This window comes from Camelina sativa, chromosome 11 (genome assembly GCF_000633955.1).
Source record: "Camelina sativa cultivar DH55 chromosome 11, Cs, whole genome shotgun sequence".
Classification (NCBI taxonomy): Eukaryota; Viridiplantae; Streptophyta; class Magnoliopsida; order Brassicales; family Brassicaceae; genus Camelina; species Camelina sativa.
The window spans coordinates 47960614-47979294 of record NC_025695.1 but is presented as its reverse complement, the minus strand read 5'-3'; the positions used below and the strand labels follow the sequence as shown (position 1 = coordinate 47979294).

Below are 18681 nucleotides of genomic sequence, written 5' to 3'. Positions count from 1 at the left end.
CATACTATTCTGAATCTGTAAATATAACCAACACAACAACTTGAAAAACAAAATTGATGAATTATCATATAAAAAATCATCTCTTTAGGACAAAGTGACAATGTGAAATCTTTCGGTGACTGACAGATATAGAACTCAAAACTTGTGATACAGATCCTTCAAGTTTTCTTCATAGAAAGATAAGAAAAATAAAAACAAGAAGAATAAGAAGAGGGGTTTCACCAGTAATTGTGATACTTGGATTAGCTTTAATGCTCCGTATTCTTGAAATTCAAAAACAGATCACCAATAGCAGTTTCACAAGCTGTTTGACCATCTGGACCCAAACCCTTGAGTAGAGAGTTGGTGAGCTTCAACGAAGAGACCATTTGAAAGATCCTGGCACAGAATTTACGTACCTGACCTCGCCTTGCTTTGTTCTCGGGTATATTTGCAACTAGTTCTTTAATCAAATGACTCAGTTTCTTCAGATGGGTCTTCATTGTTTTTTTCGAATCTTCTTGGGTGTTTTCGTTTATAGGAACCAACGATCTCAGAGTTTCAGAGATCAACTCAAGAGCTTCCACTCTACGGAACTCAAACTTTGCATTCCCACTTTTCTCCAGAAGGAAACCAAACAGTTTGTGTCCAATCCATGGTCTCCTTCTAAACACTTCCTCAAGAAACTCTATCTTCATTTGAGACTTCCTGGTATCAAAGTACCCGGCAACGACACTCCGAAACAAATCCAAGATCTTCTCCAATTCAGTTTCTGAGAATTTTCTCGAGTCAATTATCTTCATAACCCAGTAAGTTGAGTTCTGGCCAAGGTTAGTGATCATCTTGTGTCGGTTCCACGCAGCTGACTGCTTCTTCTTCGAGGGATCAGCTACTGACTTACTCTTGAATGGTTTCACAGCCAGTTTAAGATTCTTCTCCAACAAAGAAGCAAGTGCAGAGAATTCCATAGATTCATCCTTGGGATACTCTTTAGCCTTGAAGATCTTCTTCTGGATGATACCCCATATACGTTGTAAAAGCTGCAGACTACTTTCTGCAGTGCTTGGGTTCACAAGTGCCTGAGCTAAGTTTAGGTACACTGTCATAACTTGTGGATTATCTGTTAAAACATCACCAAAACCACAAAAGTACAGAATTTAGGAGAGACTACTATAGTGAATTTCATCATGCCAAATCATTTGTTTTATGATGCACGTACCTGGGTTTTCATGGAGATAGATTTCAAGAAGGGAGAGGACACGGAGTTTAAACAAAACAAGCTGGGATTGAGCAGTTTCGCCGCCAGCTTGATTCCTCTTCTCCTTGAATATCTGGGCAAGGTAAGTGTCCATGCGGAACATTGCATCATCATCCATTCCATCATCATCATCCGAATCATCGGAATTATCAGGACCTTCTCTGTCAACTGCCATAGGGACAACGCCGGTTACTGTTTCAGAATCATCAGTCTGCTCGTCACTCTCACCAGTCTCACCCATTTCCTCGTTTTCTTCTTCTTCATCTTCAATAGCAAGACAATCTTCATCGTCATCAAGATCCTCAGAGTCTTGGTCCTGATGTCTAGCCGGTTTTAGATCTTTCTTGATCACCCGCAACATTCTCAGCACTCCATCCGTGGTGACATCTTGACAAAAGTACTTGAAAAACTACAAGATACATAAAGTTGAGATTGAGCCTATCGGAAACAATAGAACCAAAGGATCAAACTGAATCTCATTTTAGCCCCCAAGGAACCGTAACTTCAGGTTGAGTAAAAAAAAGCTTATTACCTGCTCAATGGAAGATCGCATTGGAGCTGAAGAATGTGGCAAGAGAGAAAGTAATGTGTCCAAGAGGACATCCATGACTGCTGGTTCATCTTCATCGTCTGCCTCACCTTCCCCATCACTTTTCGGAAGATCAATTGAACTGAAAGCTTTGTCACAGCATACTGAAAGTTCACTAGCAGCTTCTGAAAACTCTCCCGGATGGAGTAGTATTTGAAGCAACAGCTGAACGACCAAGTGCCTCAATGCATGAAATTTATTTGCATCAGCAGATGATCCACAATCTTTTTCCTGCCACATAATAAGATTTCACAACTTAAAACTCAGAAGCACATCAACGTTATTTTGATAAGATTTCAACTTACAGTAGCAAAACGAGTAAGAAACGTACCTCCTTAGAAAGTTTACTTTCTGTCTCTTGTAATTTTTTGAATGCCTTTTCATCTGCTTCATTCAAGGAACGGAAGAGGGAAACTGAGGGAATATTCTGCAACGTGCTAAGGAATTTCATAAAGTACGAAACAGGATCATCGAGCTGCTCCAGGCCGTTTCCTTTAGATACTGGATTCTCGATCTTTTGAGAATTTGACAGCAATAGCTGAAGTTGTTCGATGCACATTTTGCAAAGAGCAACGGGAGTGGCTGTCTTTGGCCACTTAAATTTCTCCTGCAACTCAAATGATGTAACTTCAGTGCCCAGAGAAGCCAGAAATAGACCTTGTACAGCGAGAAATTTCAGGATCTGCTTTTGAACTCGCAGTTTCGCCTCGGGGGACAACTTAGCATGTTTTAAGATGCCAGGGAGAGATTCAATGACCCAGCTTTTCAGCACATCCGAGTTTCCATTTGTTCCAACTGAATCCTTCTCCTCGTTTGAACCTATCTCAGAATTATCATCCGTTGTTTGACTCTGATCTGAATTCAAAGAGCAAGGCTCTAGGGACCATTTCATATTTGAAGGCTCCTCAGGAACATGCTGTTCATCCACAAACAAATTCATCAAGTTCTGGATAAAAAGTGTACAACCATCTTCAGTTTCAAACTCTGCAGCTAGACCTTTTACAGTTTTTGTACGCGTAATAGTATCAAATTTTCCTTCACTGTGTTTCTGAAGAGCCATTGTAACAGCCACCCTCTTGGTATCGTCTTTTACCCAATCCATTAACTGCACAAGAAAATTGGTTGCTACTTTATGCAACCAAGATTCCTTTGTGGAGAGTATATCCATGAGGCACTGAACAAATTTGAGCGATAATACATACTGGACAAAACTTGCAGGAAGCTTTGGAAGAAGACGAAGCAGGATATCAAATGCCAAATGCTTGCGATCATGAGATGACGAAAGTAGGACGCCATCCATAAAAAGTTCGCAGAAATTCCTGATGTTATTTGTGGCTTCTTCTTCAACGGGACTGGACTTGCGGTTGCGTTTTTGCTTTTTAGAGGAACTTGAAACAGATGTGACATCTTCGCTTTGAACAACGGCTTCCGGTAAAAGCATATCGCATATCACAGACCATAAGCTATGAACACGAGGCTGGCAGAAAGTAGATTCCTGTAAAGTTCACAAAAATATCCCTTAATAGTGGAAAAAAGATGCTTTGATATTAGGATGTTACAAACTCATGAAAATCTCAAGACAGGATCTTCAATGTTCAACCATTCTACATAACAAAAAAAGATTGGCATGTGCTGTACCTTCAAGCAATTACTAATGGCAGAGAGATGATCAGCAGAAAAAAACTTCGCAGAACTGAAAGGAACTGGCAGTAGCTTGCTAAATATAGGATGATCAACTGAAATCTTTTCACGGAGTTTAAGCGCTAAGAGCAAAGCATCCGGGTTTCCCACCTCGGTGGCTTGTTCAAACCATTTATGAAGCTCTGGAGCTTCCATAACATGAGTCACGACAGGTTCAATAGGCAACTGCACAATGGGATCACAAAAAACTTCACAAAGTGGAATAAAATTGCAATAAACATTGCATGCACAGAAGAATAAACCTATTTATATACCTTCTCAACAAGGTCTAGAAGAACATGAACAGCTGGTTCCTGCAAGTAACGCTTTTTTGCAGCAAGACCAATAAGAGCGTTGGTAAATTCTTTAAGAATCTGAGAATCGTTATCAGATTGCCAATCTTCAATCAGTCTTCCAGATCGTGCAAGTGCACCATAGGCAAACAATCGACCTAATAAGCACTCCTTTATATCCTGTCTCAATTGCAATTCAAAAGCATGTGAGTCTCTCTCTCTCTCCAACAAAATCACATAAAACGAAGCACATAAAAACTGATACTTACTTGTCCCTTCATGGATGAAGATATAGACAAAGACTCAACAATGAGGTTCAGCAAAGACTCCAAACTAATGCTAGAAATAACGCTAACAGGTAATGTCAACCCCAAGGCAAATCCTTGTCTGGCGCACTGTTAACGAAACACATTAGCAAAAGCAGAGTCAGTAACTGGTAGAGAAAGTAAGATACTTTGGATAAAAAGAAAGAAGTGAAGCAGAAGAAGAGATACCTCTCTTGAAGAAGAGACACCACGGATAAGCCTCCGTAGAGCGTATCTGAGATGAGGAGCACAGTTATCCAAACCATCGTTTTTCTCAGCTTCAAGCATCAATTTACCATCAGCAGATTCTTTATCAGGTAACAACTCGTATTGCTTCTGAATCTCTTGCAACTTCAGTACCAACGACTCAGCAGCCGCTTCTCTAACAGAAGCATCAGAAGAAGCCAAATCTGTAAAATAGTTAAGAGGCAACGAAGAAGAAGAAGAAGCGGCGGCTGCGGCGGGGAGAGACTCGTCATCAGCTTCCGCTTCCGCTTCATCAGAGTTCGAATTAACAGCCACGGGTTGTTTAGGATTAGGCCGCGGAGCTAGCACACCATCGTTTTTCTCAAGAGCAGCAGCTAGTTTCCTCTCTTTATCAGAAGCTCTTCTCTTCTTCTTCTTCTCCATATCCTTACCGGAGCTCGCAACACCGGGGGCAGTATCAGCCGCCGCCGCCTCCGTCGTATCAGAATCAGTATTCATCTTATCAGTCTTCTTGGGTTTTTTCGTCTTGACAATGGAAGAATCGGTGAGATTGTTGTTCTCCAACACCTCCGTGGAGTCGTCGCTGCTTCGTTTCTTACTGCCCATTGGAAAAAAGCTTCGATTTTTGAGGTTTGGGGAATTGGGGGAAGAAGAGAAAACCCTAGTCGACAAGTGAAGCCTTTCGTTTTTAACGAACGACCGTCCCTTGTCAACTAAAAGGGTTTTAGGGTTTAGAAGTAAAATAAAAATAAATTATATAACCATTTCCCATTAATTTGTACTAATATTTTTATTTTATTTTTGTAAGAGAAGAAATTTAATTTATTTTTTTTGTAAGAGAAGAAATTAAATCAAAAAATATAATAGAATAAATATTATTGAAGCCCAACATCATTTGGAAAAATTAAAGTCCTCGATGACAAAATTCTCACTAAAACTGGTATGAGCCCTAAGCCTTAAGCCCAGATCCATAACAGAAACTTGTTTTAAAGCCTAGATCCATGATAGGAGTTTATTTAAAGCCCATATTTAGTTATTTTACTTACCGGGTATGGTATCACAGTCACTCGCTTGAACCAGAACCACTAGCATTGTTTGAATTGATATAAAGATTTAGAATGCAGCATGGGCATGGGTCACGTGAAAAAACGAGTACTTTTGATTGGATGATGAACCATAAGTACTGATGCAGAAACCGAGGGCATATATGTATACCCATTAACATTAATATTCTGGTTTACAAATTTTAGGTTTCAAATAATTGACACAAAACTAAAACTAACATATTATTTTGATGAACGTTTGAATAATAATATTCATGGATCATTCGACAAAGTTTGTTTGTAGAAATTTCCGCAATAACTCATTAAAACTTGAATGTATATGTAGTACTTAGGCCATCATTAACAAGAGAACACCAAAGGTGTTCTTAGCCCAAAAGAATTATAAAAATAATGAATAGTGGCTTAGAACACTTTTTTTAGTTCTTGATGTAGAACTGATCTAAGCCCAGTTCTTATTTGACGTGGCTTCATGTGATTGGACGAGATTTTTTGGAAAAAAAGAAAATATTTCATTTATATAAGTAAGCAATTTAAATGTTAATTTATAAGTTTTTATAATTGTAATATGTTTAAGAATATTATATTAATTTATAAGTATACAATTGCTTTTATATAAGTAAGCAATTTAAATGTTATTTTATAAGTTTTTATAATTTATAAAATGTTTATGAATATTATTTCACTATATCTTTATTCTAAGAACACCATAACTAGTTCTCCCATTTTTTTTACCTATGATCTTAATAATTGATCTAACATTATTTTCACTATATATTTAATCTAAGAACACAAAAAAAAAGTTCTCCCATTAATGATGCCCTTAGCGAGATGGTGATATGTACAAATCAAATCCAATGTGAATCCTTGGAAATTTTTACATAGTTTATTGCCGTATTCTAAGATTCAATACGAAGACTATCATCTATCAACATCAAAAAGGTTCCTTCAACTCTTATATCTTTTATCTTTGATTTTATTTTATAATATTACAAATCGTTTAATGTTACGTCATAGTATGAAAGCAGAATTTTGTAGTTTTCTCCTCTTCTTTTTTGCCACTAATAATCACAACAAAAATAATAATAATTGGCTCAAACATCATATCATATAACGATGTAACGATGTACATATACTTCATATAGTTGACACTCAATAAAGATCCAAACAATAATTCAATTAAAATAATATAAAACAATTTATCTTTATTTTCCAAAAAAAACAAATGTATATTATAAAAAGAGAGAGATATGGTTCTCTTGTCAGTCTCACACACATAAAGATTCCTCGTCTTACCACAGCTCTCTCTTTCTCTCTTAACTCAAAACACACTGCCTCTTCACCGGAATGGCCATCGCCGACGAATTCTCAGATGAAGACATATCGCCAATTGAAGAAGTCCGTCTAACGGTAACAAACACAGACGACCCAACACTACCGGTTTGGACGTTCAGGATGTGGTTCTTGGGTCTAATCTCATGCTCTCTCCTCTCGTTCCTCAACCAGTTCTTCTCGTACCGAACCGAACCGTTAGTAATCACTCAAATCACGGTTCAGGTCGCTACACTCCCAATCGGTCATTTCTTGGCCAAAGTGCTTCCCAAAACCCGGTTTGGGTTACCAGGCTGTGGATCCACCCGGTTCTCGTTGAACCCGGGTCCGTTTAACATGAAAGAGCACGTTTTGATATCGATATTTGCGAATGCGGGTAGTGCGTTCGGATCCGGGTCGGCTTATGCGGTTGGTATCATCACAATTATTAAAGCTTTCTATCGCAGGAATATCTCTTTTGTTGCCGGTTGGCTCCTCATCATCACTACCCAGGTTTCACCTTTTTAATCATTTTCTCTACTTGTTTAATTATATAGTATTCTATAGTTCAATATTACTTTACCGAACGTCACCAAATAATTTAGAAGATAACAATAAAACGAGCTGATAGATTATGACATTTCAAGAAAATTACATGTCTTACTATTGCTACTGAAATAAGTATCTTTTTAACTTCTTCAGTATTTATATATTTTAAACAGCATGATTTCGTTAGGAAACAAAAAAAAAATTGCATGAAATATAGGTAGAGACTTTTTGGTTTAAAAGGGAAATTTGTCGGTTTGGGTAATATCATCAACGATGCCCCATATTTGATTGTTTATTTCATTATTTAAATGTTATCGATGTGTAATTGATGTGAAACGTTACACAAATATGGTAGGTGTTGGGATATGGATGGGCCGGTTTGCTTAGGAAATATGTGGTCGAACCAGCTCACATGTGGTGGCCTAGCACTCTGGTTCAAGTCTCACTGTTTCGGTGAGTTTTCTACGTACTCTTTAAATTATTAGGTTATCGTTACTAATTATTCCATTTAAACTGATAAAGCTACATTAATATGCGGGAGAAAGCAACTCAATTACGATTACTTTTATTAATTTTAGTCTTAACCCTAAAGTAAAACATTTTTGTTCTTTGCATCACGTACTGCGTGTCGAATAGTATAAATACAAGCCTATCCATATCTCTTTTCCCCAAAAACATTCTAAAGATTTCTTTGAAAAAAATAAAAAATGAAAACATCCAAAGACAAATACAACTATAGTACTACTATAGGCCAAAAAACATTCTAAAGATTGTTCTGAAAAAGAAAAAAAAAATCCAAAGACTATACTATCGTACAGCAAGATTTAGTTTTTCGTGTTTTGACTCCATTTGCAGGAGCGCTCTCATTGACTTTCCCATATTATTTTCTAATTTTCAAATTATTTTCTTTTGTATATTTAAACTCTCTCAACGATTTGGTTAGGATTTGATATGCACAGGACTGGATATGCATCACGTACATGCATATATGATGGTGTTCAGAACTAAAAAGAGTGATTTTTTTCTTCATAATAGGTCAATATAGAAATTAAATTGCTCTCTATAGGACACTAGCCAAAATTATGGTCCACGCTTGTGGGCTATCCTTTGATCGATCATGACCACTTCGTAGTTCTTATCCATTTCTACAAGATTGACCGAAGGCATAACATACACAATTAATGAAGTATTTCAATATTTTCGTAGAAGATGGATATTGATATCTATCATAACTTTTCCTAATTAAGTGTTCAATATGAATCCACGTGACTACGTGAGTAAGCTGTAGACATGGCGGGATTTTTGCGGCTACGTGAATATGAAACATTGAAACTTTACTCCTTCACTCAGTGGTCCACAAGATTAATAAACACTTTCACATTTCATAACCATGACGAAGGAAAAGATGTATATATACGTTAACGGTCAATAAAAATAAATCATTTGAAGATGAAACACGCTATCGTTTTATAATTAAGTTTTTTAATTCTTTTTTTTTTCTTGTCGACAAACTGAGTTTTTGAATTTACAATAACAATAAATGGAGTTAATTGTTTAATCTGTGGTTGTAGTGGAGGTTGCACATGGTGGGTCTATGCGTATGTATAATCAATGGAAAGACTTTGAAAATTTTAGATGTTGACAACAAATTGATACTATCTAATTATACTAGTGATGACTAATTAATTATATGTACACTGTAGATAGTAAAGTGGTTTCCACAAAATTAGGGGAACAGTTTCTAATTCTAATCATAACTTTAATAAGAAGTAGATAGTGACATTAAAAACGTAGTCAAAGTCCTACTAACGCGTCGTAGACTTTCAAAAGCCAAAACTTCCAACTTATCACAATATGTCAATATCACCACACATGGGTTTGGGCATTTACACACCCCACCGTAAGCATAATTCAGCATCAAAAAATCTAAAACTCAAAAAACAAAACTCTCCCAGGCACGATCCCCAATACATACCAAAAAAGTATGAGATTTTCAATTAATCGGATATCACCTACTCTTGGCTTCCAAAAAGAGTAAGTTTCCAGCGGTTTGAAAAATCAATGTATGTACCCACCGGACTGATCTTTGTATCCGGTGTAACTACGTCGCATCCTCCCCAGCGCCGCCCTTCAACCTAAGTCCTCCGCTCCCAACCCTTTAACTACCAAGGATCTCTGAACTACTTTCGCCTGTAACCACCTTACCTGAACGAACAATACCCTCCAGCAACACATTTAAGCCTTTCAAACATGTTTCTCTTTGCGTTACATCATACAACCAAGCTTTCCGTTTCTTTCCCGTCAAATCTTAGAAGGTTTTTCTAACCCGCTCACCATGGACCGAAGACACTCCTACCTGGAAAAAGGAAAAGCGATAGCCAATGATTTTTCCCCACCACTAAGAAAAAGAATCTAAGCCCCAGAAATGGATATATCTGATCTCATAGCTGAGAACTCGCTTACTATTATGGGCAGACTTACCAACCCTACTTTCCAGCGACCATGGGCTCTGTTCCCTTTCCTCGCCAACATATAGACTCTGAGAGGCAAAGCAGTAGGCGTAAATCTAGGCAGAGGTTGCTTCCAGCTCAAGTTTGACTTTGAAGAGGATCTCCAGAAAGTACTAGACAACCGACCATACCACTTTGACCAATGGATGGTGATTCTTCAGAAATGAGAACCTGTTATCTCAGAGACCTTCCCTTCAAAGATACCTTTCTGGATAGAAACTCAAGGCTTACCAAAGCAGTTTTGGAAACCGGAGATGCTTCAGAGTACAGGAGGGGAACTTGGAGAAGTCATGGATCTGGAGATATCCAACACATCTGCCAAGGTTAAAGTACTTATTGATGGGCTCCAACCTCCAACAAAAGACATGGTTATATAGTTTGCGACTGGTGAAGAGGTCCTGGTGAACCTTGAGTACTCTAACCTGAAAAACCACTGCAACTACTGTCACAGGCTGACGCATGATGAGAAAGCATGCCCGGGTTATCAAAGCAAGAACCCTAACCCACCCTCTTCACCTCTAGCCCCAGGAACAAACCGATCTGCTCAACCACGGAACTATTACACCCCTCAGGACAACTTTAGAGCTCCAGGAAGAACTACTTCGCAGCAGAGGCGGGAGTCTCTATTCCCTCAGGAACCTATTCGCAGCAGAGGCTCCAGAGACCTTGACGACATACCGCGTTTCTCTCCTCAACCTAAATCAAGGAACGCTCAACCCCATGAACCAAGACTAACCGGGAAAAGAACTCGAGATGAAAGAGACCACTTGAACCCCTACCCGATCATACCTAGAAGTCATAACTCCAGATCTACAGATCCTAGAGACGTAACAGTGAGATCTTCAAGCTTTCAGAGAAGAGAATCATCCAGAGATGGTAATAGATACCATCAGGGGTACCCCTCCGGAACCCTCCAGTGGAAAGAAAAGACCACCCCTCGGGAACTGCACTGGTCGGAGTCCTCTGAGACACCGAGAGCTAGACGTCCACCACTGGAAAGAACACAGGAACCAAAAACCATGCCCACAGAGACTACTCCGGTTCCATCCTTGGAAGAGGTAATGGGGGAACTCAGAGAGGTCACAGTGCAGTATACGTCGTGCGCTGACCCTACTGAAAGTCTAGCCCGAAAACAGAGAGTGGTACAAGGTGAATCCCATGGACTAATGTTGGAAACGGCCCTTGGCATCATTGCTTCAGCATCATGGGAAGCAACCTCTACTCACAACCCCTCCCCAAATGCTGATATACCTCCTAACACCGCACCTAGCCAAATCTTGTTTCAACCTGAACTCCCAATCAGCAACACCAGTGTCACAAAAAAGAAAAGAGGACGACCTAGCCTGAATAAACAAAACAGTAGAAGCCCTTTGAGCCTAAGAGTAGCCAAATCCAGTAAAAAGAATAAGACTATGATCCAGAACACACCTAAAAGAAGAGCAACCTCGACTGGGACCGATCAACAGAGAACTAGCGAAGCCGCCACCAGGAACATGAATCATTCAAACCCAGTTGCTGGAAACGATGCGGGACCTTCTCATCCCAGTGAGCCACCTAACCCACAACAGTTCCAGCTGATAAGTTTTAAGGAAGAGGTGGTGGGGAATTGTGAAAATCCCAACACTCGGTGGGATCAGAGAGACAGGAGGTGGCTCACTGGGATGAGAAGGTCCCGCATCGTTTCCAGCAACTGGGTTTGAATGATTCATGTTCCTGGTGGCGGCTTCGCTAGTTCTCTGTTGATCGGTCCCAGTCGAGGTTGCTCTTCTTTTAGGTGAGTTCTGGATCATAGTCTTATTCCTTTTACTGGATTTGGCTCCTCTTAGGCTCAAAGGGTTGGAGAATCCCACAACAGTCCGACGCCTGAAGGAGATGCATCGACAAACATCTCCAGACATCTTATTCCTCATGGAAACAAAAAACCAAGATGAAATTGTGCTAAAGACGATAACAGACCTTGATTTCACAAAGAGCAAACTAATCTCACCTCATAGTCCTGGTGGAGGAGGCCTAGCTCTTCTCTGGGGATCAAACATTGAGCTCCTTATCCTTGTGGACTGCCAGAATTTCATTGACACAAAGATAACAGCAGAGGGTAAAACTTTCTTTGTCACCTTCGTGTATGGTGAACCTGATAAAGCAAAAAGAAAACAAGTATGGGATCAAATCTCAACTTTTGGGCAGAAAAGGTCTGAACCTTGGCTCCTAACTGGCGATTTCAATGACATAATCGATGCAACTGAAAAATCAGGAGGCCCAACACGTCCTGAAGGCTCCTTTATCGACCTCCGCACCTTTATGTCGAAAAATGACCTGTTTGATCTTCGTCACTCTGGAAACCATCTATCCTGGAGGGGAAAACGTTATGACCACTTAGTGTTTTGCAGGCTAGACAGAGTAATGTCGAATAGTGAATGGGCAATGACTTACCCCACTAGCAGATGCGAATACCTGAGGTTTGAAGGATCCGGTCATAGGCCCCTAATCACCCACTTTAACTTGAAAAGAAAGACGCCAGAAGGGGCTGTTTCGATACGATAGAAGGCTGAAGAACAGCTGAGGTCTCCCAATTGGTAACTGAACACTGGAACCCTATGCGCTTTGAAAAAGTAGACATAAAGATCAGCAGAGTGAGAGCAGCTATAATAAAATGGAGCAAGGAAAAGCATCGCAACAGTAAAAAAAGAATTGAGGAATGGCGTAATAAGCTAGAGGAGGCAATGTCCAACCTCGAATCCACTGCAGAGTCGCTCACCTTGATAAATGCAGAACTCACAGCGGCTTACAGGGATGAGGAAAACTTCTGGAGGCAGCGTAGCAGGCAACTATGGCTAACCCTAGGTGAACAAAACACCGGTTACTTTCATGCAATCACAAAGGGGAGAAAAGCAATCAATAAATTCTCTGTGATTGAGAATGACCTAGGGGAAGCAGTTTTTGAGGAAGGGAAGATCCTGAGCGTGATCACTGATTATTACCAGAATATCTTCACCTCAGAAGGCAATATTGATGAGGTCATAGTCACTGAAGCCATCAAACCTTGCATCTCCGAGGAAACAANATAATAAAATGGAGCAAGGAAAAGCATCGCAACAGTAAAAAAAGAATTGAGGAATGGCGTAATAAGCTAGAGGAGGCAATGTCCAACCTCGAATCCACTGCAGAGTCGCTCACCTTGATAAATGCAGAACTCACAGCGGCTTACAGGGATGAGGAAAACTTCTGGAGGCAGCGTAGCAGGCAACTATGGCTAACCCTAGGTGAACAAAACACCGGTTACTTTCATGCAATCACAAAGGGGAGAAAAGCAATCAATAAATTCTCTGTGATTGAGAATGACCTGGGGGAAGCAGTCTTTGAGGAAGGAAAGATCCTGAGCGTGATCACTGATTATTACCAGAAGGTCTTCACTTCATAAGGCAATATTGATGAGGTCATAGTCACTGAAGCCATCAAACCTTGCATCTCCGAGGAAACAAGTAAAAAGCTAATTGCCATTCCATCAGCCAAGGAGATAAAGACTGTATGTTTCTCCATACCTGCGGATAAGGCACCGAGACCTGATGGATTCTCGGCTAGTTTTTTCCAATCCAACTGGTCTACGGTAGGCAAACAAATCATCTTGGAGATCCAAAGCTTTTTTACTTCCGGAACCCTACCACAAAATATGAATGCAACTCACATAAGGCTCATTCCCAAGATCACAAACCCTCAAGCAATGAAGGATTACAGACCGATTGCACTGTGCTCGTTATACTATAAAATTATAGCAAAAATCCTTACCAAACGGTTGCAACCAGGCTTACCATATCTAATCTCGGAGAACCAGTCAGCTTTCGTGCCTCAACGAGCAATCTCAGATAATGTTCTCATTACCCACGAGGTACTCCACTATTTGCATACATCAAAAGCTAAAAAATCAGTGTACATGGCTGTTAAGACCGATATGAGTAAAGCATATGATAGGGTTGAATGGAGATTCATTAGACAAGTCATGGAGAGAATGGGATTCCATCAGAAATGGATCAACTGGATTATACAATGTATAACTACTGTTACCTACTCCTATCTGATGAATGGCTCAGCACAAGGTCTCGTAGTGCCCTAGAGAGGTATACGACAGGGTGACCCTCTCTCGCCCTTTGTGTTTATCCTGTACAGCGAAGTACTCTCTGGTCTCTGCCTTAAAGCTCAAGATGAAGGACGCCTACTGGGTATCAGAGTAGGGAAGAAGAGTCCGCGACTAAGCCACCTCCTCTTTGCGGATGACACAATGTTCTTCTACAAGTCTGACCCTGACACCTGTTCGTGCCTGCTCCAAATCCTGCAAAAATATAAGAATGCATCAAGTCAATGTATTAATCCACAAAAGTCAGCCATAACCTTTTCCTCGAAGACACCGACTTCTTCAAAAACCAGAGTCAAAAACCATTTGGGCATCCAAAAGGAAGGAGGCTGTGGAAAGTACCTTGGTCTCCCTAAACTCTTTGAAAGGAAAAAGAAAGACCTCTTCACTAGCATTGTAGACAGGATACGCCAAAGAGCTCGCAGTTGGTCTTCAAAATTCTTATCCTCCGCGGAGAAACTAATCATGTTGAAATCGGTCCTAGCAGCAATGCCTACCTATGCCATGTCATGTTTCAAGCTCCCACAATCCCTGTGCAAACGTATCCAGTCAGTTCTTACAAGGTTTTGGTGGGATGGCCCGGATGAGAAAAGGAAAATTTCGTGGGTATCATGGAAAAGCCTCACTAAATCAAAGGGAGATGGAGGACTTGGTTTTAGAGACTTACTGTGCTTTAATGACGCTCTGCTAGCTAAAGTGGGATGGCGTATCCTCACAAAACCAAATAGCTTGTTAGCAAGAATCCTGATGGGCAGGTACTGCCAATCAACACTTTTCCTCACTAGCCAACCACCAGCAAACTCCTCCCATGGATGGCGAAGTATTTGCATAGGCAGGGACCTCCTCAAGAAACAACTCGGTAAGGCCATTGGCAATGGAGATGCGACATCCATTTGGTATGAACCCTGGTTGTCTCTAGAGACCCCCCTCCTCCCTACAGGACCACCAAGAGAAACAGAACAATATCTCATGGTTTCAAGTCTAATACACCCGATAACCAAAGAATGGGATAAAGAGGCTATCCAACGAATCCTACCCGACTACGAGAAAGAAATTTTGTCTATCCGGCCAAGTAAACATGGAGCTGCGGACTCCCTCGTCTGGCTCCCCTCAAAAACAGGTATGTACACTGTCAAATCAGGCTACTATGAGAGCATCAAGGAAATACCAGTAGACAACCTGCCTAACCTTACACCAACAGTATCTAATTGGAAGACCGATGTCTGGAATGTGAAGTCATCCCCCAAAACTAAGATGTTCCTCTGGAGTGTTGAGAGGTGCATTACCGGTAGGAGAACAATTGAAATTGAGGAAGATAAACCCTGAAGCTAAATGCCCTTTCTGTGGAGAAGAGGAGACGGCGATCCACTTGTTTCTACATTGCCGCTTTGCTACCACCGTGTGGTCAAACCTCCCAGTCCAGAACCCATTGACCCCGGAAGACTTGAACTCAATCCTCTCCCTCGTTGATAAGGCAAAAACCTTGACCCTCCTACCACCATGCGGTATAGGCAATGGTCCTATTTTCCCCTGGATCATCTGGGAATATGGACCGCGCGCAACAGATTAATTTTTAACGAGCTCAAGCCAAACCCTATGGATACAGTAACTCAAGCTCTGGTAGCAGGACGAGAATGGTCCACAGCCCACAACTCAGAGGCTTCACCTCCTGAAGCCGTAGGAGCAACAAAACAGATCAGATCTAAAGGTTCAGAGATCACCTGCTTTATAGATGCAGCTTGGAGGCCAGATTCGAGATGTGCAGGACTGGCATGGATCTTCAACAAAGATGGACGCGATCGAATCGAAGGCCAAGCTCACTTACATGACATCGGATCACCATTACTTGCTGAAGCCTGTGCGATTTATCTCGCCCTGAGCTACGCGGCTACCCTAGGTCTCACCACCATCCATATCGCTTCAGATTCCAAACAGGCAATCAAAACTATCAATTCGGAGGTTTCTCAGAAGGAACTCCATGGGATTCTCCATGATATCCTAGATCTTGCAACTAGTTTTCAATCTATTCGTTTTTCCTTTGTATCGCGAAAAGTAAACTTAGAAGCCGATGCTTTAGCAAAGCTGGCTCTAAAAAACTTTGTACCAAACCCTGTTTAATTTAATTGAAGTTGGTTTTGCACAAAAAAAAAAGTCAATATCACCACACAGTATATTTCGTCACTAACTCAAAATATACACGCACGATTGTAGCAATATAGAGTAAGAAATCCAATTCTTTTTGGTTAACGAATTTTCTATAAGCATTTGAATTTGATAATAATCCATATTTGCTTATAGATATTACAAATGAGTTTACTCTCCATAACAGCTATATTATATTTCACATAGCGGCTTGTTTTAAAATAAAATTAAAAATTGCATGGATAGGGCATTGCATGAGAAGGACGACCAAAAGATGACGAGAGCAAAATTCTTTGTCATAGCATTAGTTTGCAGTTTCGGATGGTATATAGTCCCTGGCTATCTTTTCACAACACTCACAAGCATCTCATGGGTTTGTTGGGCATTTCCAAGATCAGTCACTGCTCAACAGATCGGTTCGGGAATGAGAGGTCTCGGTCTTGGAGCCTTCACACTCGACTGGACTGCGGTTGCCTCTTTCTTGTTTAGTCCACTTATCAGCCCCTTCTTCGCCATCGCTAATGTTTTCTTCGGTTATGTTCTCTTGATCTACATCGTGTTGCCTATAGCCTATTGGGGGTTTGATTCTTACAACGCTACGAGGTTTCCTATATTTTCGTCCCATCTTTTCACATCGGTTGGCAAAACATACGATATTCCTGCGATCGTGAATGATAAATTTGAGCTCGATTTGGCTAAGTATGAGCAACAAGGAAGGATCAACTTGAGCATGTTCTTTGCTCTTAGCTATGGGCTTGGTTTCGCCACCATTGCTTCTACACTCACTCACGTAGCTCTCTTCTATGGCAGGTAAAGTAAGCAACATAAATGTGTTTCGTAACTGCCAAAGTGAGATATATGTGATCAATCATTTATTTGTTTTTGATGCATCTACAGAGAAATTATAGAGAGGTTTCGAGTTTCATATAAAGGCAAAGAAGATATACACACTAGGTTAATGAAGAGATATAAAGACATACCTTCATGGTGGTTTTACTCGATGTTGGCTGTTACACTACTTATCTCTCTTGCGTTATGTGTTTTCTTGAACGATGAGGTTCAAATGCCTTGGTGGGGACTTGTGTTCGCAAGTGCGATGGCTTTCATCTTCACACTTCCCATAAGCATCATAACCGCAACAACTAACCAAGTAAGCAATATCAATCCATGTGTAGCTTATAATGCAAGGAACGTCCCTATTCATTTGTTTATCTGTTTTGTAGACACCGGGATTGAATATAATAACAGAGTACGCAATGGGACTCATTTACCCGGGACGACCTATCGCAAACGTATGCTTCAAAGTCTATGGATACATGAGTATGGCACAAGCTGTCTCTTTCCTAAATGACTTTAAACTTGGTCATTACATGAAGATCCCACCAAGATCCATGTTCTTGGTCCAATTCATCGGTACAATTCTTGCGGGGACAATCAACATAACGGTCGCATGGTGGCAATTAAACTCTATCAAAAACATATGTCAAGAAGAACTTCTACCTCCCAACAGTCCATGGACATGTCCTGGTGACCGTGTTTTCTTCGATGCATCTGTCATTTGGGGATTGGTTGGACCAAAACGGATCTTCGGTTCTCAGGGAAACTATGCGGCTATGAACTGGTTTTTCCTCGGAGGCGCGTTAGGACCAGTCTTAGTGTGGTCATTGCACAAAGCGTTCCCAAAACGTTCTTGGATTCCACTTGTGAATCTCCCTGTTCTTTTAGGAGCAACCGCAATGATGCCACCTGCGACCGCGGTGAACTACAATTCGTGGATATTGGTCGGGACGATATTCAACTTGTTTGTGTTCCGGTACCGGAAAAGTTGGTGGCAGAGGTATAACTATGTTCTGTCAGCGGCTATGGACGCCGGTGTAGCTTTCATGGCGGTTTTGTTGTACTTCTCGGTGGGGATGGAGGAGAAGAGTTTGGATTGGTGGGGAACAAGAGGTGAACACTGTGATCTAGCTAAGTGTCCAACCGCTAGAGGAGTAATTGTTGATGGTTGTCCGGTTAAATAATTTTAGGCTGGCATGGGTGTGTGGCAAGAATGTATGATACAGCTTAACATTAATAAACAAAGTAACTAAAAACTTCAAAACAAACGATATATATAGTCCAACTACAACGGTAGCAAAGAAATTAATTATTCTTACAAGATTTGGTTTCAATATACAAATAGCAACTTCTCCTTCCTACATGGTTCAACTCAAAACAGAGGAAATTAATGACATAAGATACATACATAAGATCTAGTTTGACCACACAAAAAACGATACATCATACATACATGAGAGCTAAGTGTAGAAAGAGATGCATCCATATATAATATTTAGATCAGTGTATATAGTTCAGGATTGATTTTCAAACTTCCTCAAGGTTTTGCAGTTTTCATATATAATCATCTCACAGATGATTATAAACGGGATTATATATAACGAAAACATTATGTAGTAAGCCTATCTACATAATAACCAATAAACACACATATATAAGATGGTGAAGTAGTGAGATATACAATAACCAATACCAATATACAATAATGCATTTTCGAGTTCACTTCCTCCAGAAAGCTTTTGTCCCTTGTCCCTTGTCCCTTGTCCCTTGTCCCTTGTCCCTTGACGCCTTGTCACCCTAACGTAATCCATACTTTCTTCTCTCTCTATCTCTA

At 40.5% G+C, this 18681-nt stretch overlaps 2 protein-coding genes across 2 annotated transcripts; one reads left to right on the top strand and one right to left on the bottom strand.

Moving 5' to 3' along the window:
* On the bottom strand, nucleotides 41–5043 carry LOC104727074 (myb-binding protein 1A-like). The gene is made up of 8 exons (XM_010446074.2): nucleotides 4294–5043; nucleotides 4069–4194; nucleotides 3782–3979; nucleotides 3465–3692; nucleotides 2158–3321; nucleotides 1770–2057; nucleotides 1199–1646; nucleotides 41–1099 (listed from the first exon to the last, which is right to left on the bottom strand). The coding sequence occupies exons 1-8, from the start codon at nucleotides 4915–4917 to the stop codon at nucleotides 249–251; spliced, it is 3927 nt and encodes a 1308-aa protein (XP_010444376.1). The 5' UTR covers nucleotides 4918–5043; the 3' UTR covers nucleotides 41–248.
* On the top strand, nucleotides 6626–18118 carry LOC104727072 (oligopeptide transporter 4-like). The gene is made up of 5 exons (XM_010446072.1): nucleotides 6626–7196; nucleotides 7588–7685; nucleotides 16257–16820; nucleotides 16908–17160; nucleotides 17234–18118. The coding sequence occupies exons 1-5, from the start codon at nucleotides 6720–6722 to the stop codon at nucleotides 18029–18031; spliced, it is 2190 nt and encodes a 729-aa protein (XP_010444374.1). The 5' UTR covers nucleotides 6626–6719; the 3' UTR covers nucleotides 18032–18118.

Coding starts and splice junctions, on each gene's coding strand:
- LOC104727072 (XM_010446072.1), top strand. CDS start 6,720: ATGGCCATCGCCGACGAATTCTCAGATGAAGACATATCGCCAATTGAA. Junction 7,197..7,587: donor TCCTCATCATCACTACCCAG/GTTTCACCTTTT, acceptor CAAATATGGTAG/GTGTTGGGATATGGATGGGC. Junction 7,686..16,256: donor GTTCAAGTCTCACTGTTTCG/GTGAGTTTTCTA, acceptor TTGCATGGATAG/GGCATTGCATGAGAAGGACG.
- LOC104727074 (XM_010446074.2), bottom strand. CDS start 4,917: ATGGGCAGTAAGAAACGAAGCAGCGACGACTCCACGGAGGTGTTGGAG. Junction 4,195..4,293: donor GTGTCTCTTCTTCAAGAGAG/GTATCTCTTCTT, acceptor TTTCGTTAACAG/TGCGCCAGACAAGGATTTGC. Junction 3,980..4,068: donor CTTCATCCATGAAGGGACAA/GTAAGTATCAGT, acceptor CAATTGAGACAG/GATATAAAGGAGTGCTTATT.